General features: G+C 36.5%; 1 protein-coding gene across 1 annotated transcript in view; it reads left to right on the forward strand.

Moving 5' to 3' along the window:
* The window catches only part of YWHAE (tyrosine 3-monooxygenase/tryptophan 5-monooxygenase activation protein epsilon), a 39,511-nt gene extending 32,116 nt beyond the window's left edge, over nt 1-7,395 (forward strand). The window contains exons 5-6 of the mRNA XM_058560145.1: nt 1,402-1,538; nt 6,445-7,395. Coding sequence (XP_058416128.1) covers nt 1,402-1,538; nt 6,445-6,497 — 190 coding nt within the window. The 3' untranslated portion in view covers nt 6,498-7,395. The remainder of the gene's footprint in view (nt 1-1,401; nt 1,539-6,444) is intronic.
* The last annotated feature ends 330 nt before the right edge of the window (nt 7,396-7,725 follow it).

A 7,725-nucleotide genomic window follows, 5' to 3' on the forward strand; every position in this document is an offset into this window, starting at 1 on the left:
CCCGGTAATCTCTACTTTCTGTCTTTGTGAATTTGCCTATTTTAGGTACCTCATATCATTGGAATAATATATTTGTCCTTTGTAACTTCAGTATTCTTTAGTATGTAGGAATCAGATATTCCATGAAAGGAGAGAGTTTCTTGATGTAAGGTGGGTTTATTTGAGTGGAAACCAATATTAATTTATCTAAAAACATTCTAAATGGTTAGTTGTCCAGCAGATACAGGTCTTTTTTTTTTCTTTATTTTTTTTAAATTTTATTTATTTATTTATTTTTCCCTCAAAGCCCCAGGAGATAGTTGTATGTCGTAGTTGCACATCCTTCTAGTTGCTGTATGTGGGACGCGGCCTCAGCATGGCTGGAGAAGCAGTGCGTCGGTGCGTGCCCGGGATGCGAACCCAGGCCGCCAGCAGCGGAGCGCGCACACTTAACTGCTAAGCCATGGGGGCGGTCCAGCAGATACAGGTCTTAACTGAAGAAGCTATAGCTATCTGTTCAGCTGATAGTATTGGTTGAGTCTTTCATTGTCATTCTTCCAGTCTGGCTATCCCACACATAGCTTCAATTTAAGTCACCTCCATGCCTTTGTGTTAATCTGAAGTGTGCCATTTATGCTCTTTTCCTACCCATTAAGATTAGTTCAGATTTGACTTCCCATTTGCTCCTTCTCTTGAGTCCTTGAAGTACTTTCTCCAGAATAGCACTTTACTATTTTTTTATAATACTCATTTATGTGTCATTCGTCTATTCCTAGATGTTTTAAGTTAGTTTATTGTGGACTCGGATTATGTCTCTCCTATTTTCTGTTTCTGCACCAGTGTCCAGCATCACTTGCTGTATATAGTACTCAATAAATGTGGATTTTGTTTCCTCTAAGTTGTAATAAATGGCTTATATGATCACATTTCCATGTGTTCTGTATTGCCTTCTTTTTTGCTTCCTTGTTTTCATTAACATTAAATTCTATTGAATTAAACTGTGAAATACTGTCTGAAATTTTCTCTTTTTGCATTAAAACTTTATTAAATAAGTGAACTATTGACTAGAACTTGAAAATACCTTTATTATGCATATATTTTGTTGGTGCTTTAGGATGAAATTTGGTCCATATATTCTGTTTACTGATAGGCTTGTCAAAAGCATGGTAAGAAGTGGTGCTCCATAAGTTCTACTTGCTCCAGAGTTGCTCGATTACAAAATTAAATAGCAAGTTAATTTTCATCAGTTGTATCTGCTTTTCTTTTATTTTTCAGTGCTTGAACCCAAGTGCTTAATGTCATTATTACATACTGTGGGATAACTGAAGAAAAGATTGATACCAAACTTAAGTCGTTTCTCATTCTGTTTTTGAACTTGTTTAGTTTTTTTTTTTTGTAATACATTTATGTAAATACTTATAGGTTGGCAAAAGCAGCTTTTGATGATGCAATTGCAGAACTGGATACGCTGAGTGAAGAAAGCTATAAGGACTCTACTCTTATCATGCAGTTGTTACGTGATAATCTGACACTATGGACTTCAGACATGCAGGGTGATGGTAAGGAAACTGAAGTTAAATGTCTCTTTCAGTTGTTGATCTTTTTACTGAGAAATTTCTTGGTATTTCTTTACATCAAGCTACAATTTAGACTCAGAGCCTATCCTCTATCAAATTTTAATTAGACTAAAAGACCTGTTTGGAAAAGGGGATCTTTTGTTAATATTCAAGGATTTAAAAGTTTTGTGTCTAATAATGTTTGGTAAACTTAGTATAACCTCTCCTCCCACACTGTGTTTTGCAAGATGGAGAGAGAGGAAGCAGTTCATTTATCTTGCTCAGATTCAATTTTGGGAGAGTCTAAGGTTAGTTGTGTTTGAATGTTGTGATCACTGCTTTGGCTGAGTGGTATCCTCAGGTTAAAACTAGATGGTATCAGTAGGTATTTATGAAGCATCTTCTCTGTGTGAAAATGTATTATTTAAAAAAGGGACTAATTTCCCTCTGGATTCTAGAGAGCAAATGGAATGTCCTGCCCCTAGGTCCTTATTTAAGAGATCTGGTGTAGTGTCTGTTTTTATTTTTTAGAGTTTTCGGTTGTAACAGTTACTAAAGTATGTTACAAAACTTAATCTTGTAATGGGGCGGGGGAAGCTTGATTTTTATTCTAAATGTAAAAGCCCAAATTTGTCACATTTGTTGATTTTCTTTTTATTTATTTTTTTTCTGAGGAATATTCGCCCTGAGCTAACATCTCTTGCCAATCTTTCTCTTTTTTTTTGCTTGAGGAAGATCAGCCTTGAGCTAACATCTGTGCCAGTCTTCCTCTGTTTTGTATATGGATTGCCACCACAGCATGGCTGACAAGTGGTGTAGGTCTGTGCCCGCAATCTGAACCTGCAACCTGGGCCGCCGAAGCGTAGCGTGCCAAACTTAACCACTGCGCCACAGGGCTGGCCTCACATTTGTTGATTTTAAAGGAGATTTTATTCTGCCCATTTCCAAAGAATCATTTTTATCCACTGTAGATCATTGAATGGAGGATGACAAACTAGTGTGACGTGACTATTATGAGGTAGTTTTACAGTTGGTGATGGTGGTATGGGGAGTAGAAAGCAAGTTTGTTGTTTCAGCTGCAGATCTTTAAGAGTGTATTACCTCACCTGAAGCATATGTTGCATTGCTTGAGGCTAGCTAAAGTCGCTGTTGGTCAACATGCTGTACTGTCTTTGGAAGCATTATCCTTTTTAAAGGTGCCTCTGAAAATAGGTATCAGAGCATATATGTTGTTGGTGTCCTTACTCTGGAAGGATAGAATCAGATTTTAAACTTTGGTTATGGTACTAAAATGAGAAGTAGGTGACTCAGCTCCTAAAGCTCACTAGCCCTGAAGTATTTAGGTATTTAACTAGGATTGGCTTGAGATATGTGGCACGTGTGACCTACTTGGACACTTCCAGAAAGCCAAATGGAGCCACAGATTACTTTTTAACACAGCACCTCAGGAAGCTACTACCAGTCTGTGGTACTCAAAACCAATTTACCATCTTAGAACTAATGACTTAAGGTTCCTTCCAGCTTTAAACTTCTATTGTATACTAACAATAACTACTAAGAAGAATGGCCAAACAACTGTGGACTCTTCACAGTTACCCCCAGCTCAGAGAAGACTAATATCTCTCTGCCTGTTTGAGGGGATAAAAAGAAAGCTTGTGGAGAGTTTGGTAAGCGGTATTGACCTAAGTAAGCTATACTCCTCTGACCTCTGGGGACATTTTTTTGAGGGTGAAAATAACAAAGAAGGTGACCTGGGTTGAAATGATATATATATATTTTTTTTTTGTGAGGAAGATCAGCCCTGAGCTAACATCCATGCCAATCCTCCTCATTTTGCTGAGGGAGACTCGCCCTGAGCTAACATCCACGCCCATCTTCTTCCGTTTTATGTGGGACGCCGCCACAGCGTGGCCTGACAAGCGGTGTGTTTCCGCGCACCCGAGATCCAAACCCGGGCCGCCAGCAGCGGAGTGCGTGTACTTAACTGTTACACCACAGGGCCGGCCCCTGAAATGCTATTTTTTTTAGAAATTTGATGCTGGGTCTTTATAACTAAATTGCTAGATTACAAGATTAAATAGAAATAAAGTTTATATTTTCTAATGCTACTCTTGTTCATTATCACTGATAACCAAGAATTGATTAATCGAAGTAGACTGTGTCACTCCATTTTTATACAGAACCAAAGCTACTCTTTTTCTTGGTTATTGAGCATTGTTTTATGAAATGGATCATTTTAAAAGAGAGTATCTTGTTTAAACTACTTATGTTTTCGTAGTTGGGAATGTTCTTTGTACAGAAATGTTTTATTACATTTGAGCATAGATTTCTCTTTAGTCCTAAAACAGTTTTATTTTTAATCTAATGAAATCCAGTTGCTTCAGTTCCTCATCAGTTTTTAAATTGAACAGTTGGTTAATTTGGTTGCAGCAGATGAATTTTCATTTAAGAGCTTTGTAAAAATATTTGGAATTATGAAACAGCATAGTTTAACAGTGAAAAATTCAAGTAGTCTCTTGACATTTTTTGAATTAACAAACTATCTGAATTTACAAATTGTTTTGGGTACTAGGAAATTATTCACCAGTTTTGCTAAAAGATATGATATTAAATGTTTTGTTAAATTGTTTTTGTTTTTGCTTAAAATCAATGCTGAATATAGAAGAATTGCAGTCATGGAATTGGCAGTTTTCCAGGATGTTACTTTCTGTTTTTTTTTACTTTACTATGAAAAATGGTGTCAAAAAACATCTGAATTGAGGATTTCTAAAGGAAGAAATATATATGGTTAACTTACACACTTTTATGTTTTTCAACTGCAGAATATGTTAATGTCCATCGTGTTGGAACATGATTCTTTAAAGGGCTGACCACTTTTTCTCATCAAGTGATTTCAGTCCTATTCTCTTAACTTGTGATCAGAGGACTGTTTAATACACAAGTCCATAGAGAGGAAATGGGTGTTCTTTCTGCCTTTTTCCCTCCTCCCCCAAAAAACAGTGGGCAAAGAAATACATATCCAAGGAAACTTTTTTTTTAGGTAGAAGGAACAGATTATTTCTTAGAGTGAAGTTTATACAAAGTAAAAAAGACCAAAATCTGACTCCCCTAAATCATTGATGTTTTCCTTTGTCCCACTCTCTTGGTTTAATTTTTTTGTGATGTTGCTTTCATATGATTGTTCTCCCTCCCTTTCTCCTTGAAATATAGATTCCTAAAGGAAAATCCAACTCTTCCTTTCCTAAAAACTCTACTTTGTAAGTCATTATCATGGCACAGTGAATTCTGCTTTTAGTTTTGGTTCTTCACTAATCATGCCTGCATATCATCACCCTGTTGCTTACAATACTGCCTGTCTTACATTCCGGGATGCAAAACCTTCTAAGACATTTATGATCTGCTACCCCTTTCTACCTCTGGTTGGGTGTGACTTATCTGACAATATTTTTATGCCAAAGTTATTTGGAACTTGTGGCAAATCTGATGGTTGCTTATGAGTGAATTAGAGTGTGCTCTGTTGTTGTATGTTAACCATATTTTGGCAGTGTATTGCTGTTAAAAATGAGAGTCAGTGTTCCTCTCATTTCCTAAGTTTGAATACATTATTATTCTTTGGGGAACAATTGGGTGGTCCATCATTTCTTTCCTCAGTAAAAGGTTATTTTTGTTTTTCTTTGTGTGTCTTTTTCTATATGAGTCGAAGATCTTTATGTACCTTAAGTACTTTTTTAGTCACATATTATTGCCAAACATTTTTTTCACAAAAGAAATTTTAAGATGACTAAAACTATCTTTACTTGACCCTTGTTGCCTTGACAGCATTTATCATTTATTATATCAAGGTCTTTAAGACTGTTTAAAAGCGTTCCTCAGGGTAAATGCTTTATGTCTGTAGGCAGCCAGTCTTAGTGTCATTTGTCTATCCTAATTAAGTAATTTAATAAGCAGTGTGAATGGATGGATTGTCTGAACTGTCATTCTGTTGTCTGAACAGATTGTTGGATTAATTTTCATTTATTTTGACTCAAACTAGTAACTCTGTAGGAATTATAAGTGGTTTGTTAAAACACAAAAGAATGTAACTTTTACTTGTTTGATTATTTTTTGGCAAAAGCCTGCATGCTTCTTTATTATGGCTGACATATTTAATGCTTATTAATAGGTAGATGATTCTTCAGTGAATAGGCTGGCTTTCTATTGCATGTCATAGTGCAGTTGAAACTCCTCAGGCTAATCATCATGTTCAAAGGGAAAAGAAAAATGGCATGAGAGAACTGGTCCAAATGCCCTTCTTTAATAACCTCAGTGGTCTGGTTTACTTTGAGCATGCTGTTACACTCTGGAGTGAGAAATCTGGTTTATGGTTTGGGGTGACTAGCTAAGATACAAAATGTAAAATATTCATTTACAAAAGCAGAACTCTCCCTCCAAAACTATAGAAGTCCTTTGGAGCATTTTACTGCTCTCTTCTCTTTATTGAAGCATTTCTGATATAGAGCTTGTGGGTAAGTTAGATTTTGCAAAAAATTTTAAAATACTCTTGATTGTTGAAGAGGTGAGGTTATTGAGAAAGAGTATTTTGACCCAAGATGTACATGAAAGCTTGAAAATCATTTTAATAGTATGGTTACCTTGGCTGTCTACTTTAAGAGCTTACTTAGCATAAAAACATTGACTTTTACTATGCATCAGTTTTTTTCATCCTATTGACCATTCAGGACCTTGATCCAATAGCACCTTTTGGCTTAGGCATCTCAGGTGTCAAGGATGGTAGACGTCCTTTGCCTGTCTGTTTTCAATACCGATTGTAATAAGTACAAGGGGTCTTTATGCTTGGAATGGTACCTTTGTGGCCAAAACAGCCTAATTGAGTCGGTATGAAATAATTGACTGTCATTCTTCTCTGCAGGTGAAGAGCAGAATAAAGAAGCGCTGCAGGATGTGGAAGATGAAAATCAGTGAGACATAAAAGCCAACAAGAGAAACCATCTCTGACCACCCCACTCCTTCCCATCTCACCCCCCCTTGGAAATTCCCCCATTGTCACTGAGAACCACCAAATCTGACTTTTACATTTGGTCTCAGAATTTAGGTTCCTGCCCTGTTGGTTTTTTTTTTTTAAAACAGTTTTCAAAAGTTCTTAAAGGCAAGAGTGAATTTCTGTGGATTTTACTGGTCCCAGCTTTTAGGTTCTTTAAGACACTAACAGGACTGCATAGAGGCTTTTTCAGCATTACTGTATTGTCTCCTGCCAGATGTGGCAAGATCACTATTAGAAATGGAAATTACATTTGAAAGCCATTAGACTTCTAGGAGATGCAAGCATCAGAGAGAGGTTAATCACACTATAGAGGCATATGTGGTATCATTTTTCCTTTTTCTAATTGTTTAAATCGAATTTTATACCAATGTTTAAAATTAATTGAGTGTTAGCTTGAGGTGGTTAAAGGTTGTTTGGGGAGTTTGTTGTAATGGTTTTGCTGTAAAAAGTGTTTCAAACTCTGCTGAAATGTTGCTGAAAAGCATGGTGCTGGTAACAGTTCAACAATCCGTGGCTGCTCATTCTTGCCTACTTTTACTCTCCCTCTGAAGCAGGTTAGCATTGAAGGTGGTATGGAAAAGCCTGCATGCGTGTTCAATTCTTTGTTTCTTCTCCCTCCCTCTCCCCCCTGGGCCCCCCTCCCCTCCTTCGCTCGCTCAACCTCTTTTGTTCAGTATGTGTAACTTGAAGCTAATTTGTACTACTGGATATCTGACTGGAGCCACAGATACAGAATCTGTATTGTTCTTACTGAAACACAGCATGGAATTAACATTAAACTTAAATAAAACAAACCTAAATTAAAAATGCCAAATATTACTGCGCCTCCATCCTTTATCCTTCTAAAATAAAATCTCTAGTCTAAACACGTTGACGGTATTGTTTGCCTGAATGTGAAAAGATCCCTTTTCTCTTTTTCCCCATAAATCCCTTGTCTGTTTCCCGAAGATGTTGTATATTTTTGAAAAAAATAATTACCTGTAACTTGGTTGTGAAGAACACTAAGTCCAAATGAATTCATTACCTATCCTGTCTTCTAAACTAGGTAGCAACATGGTATTTATTTTAATCATTAAAGTACAAATGCATATTTAATACGAGGTGTAATTATGGATCATTTTCTAGCATGGAGTTTTGGCTTTCTATCAA

Source organism: Diceros bicornis, chromosome 18 (assembly GCF_020826845.1).
Source record: "Diceros bicornis minor isolate mBicDic1 chromosome 18, mDicBic1.mat.cur, whole genome shotgun sequence".
NCBI classification, from domain to species: domain Eukaryota; kingdom Metazoa; phylum Chordata; class Mammalia; order Perissodactyla; family Rhinocerotidae; genus Diceros; species Diceros bicornis.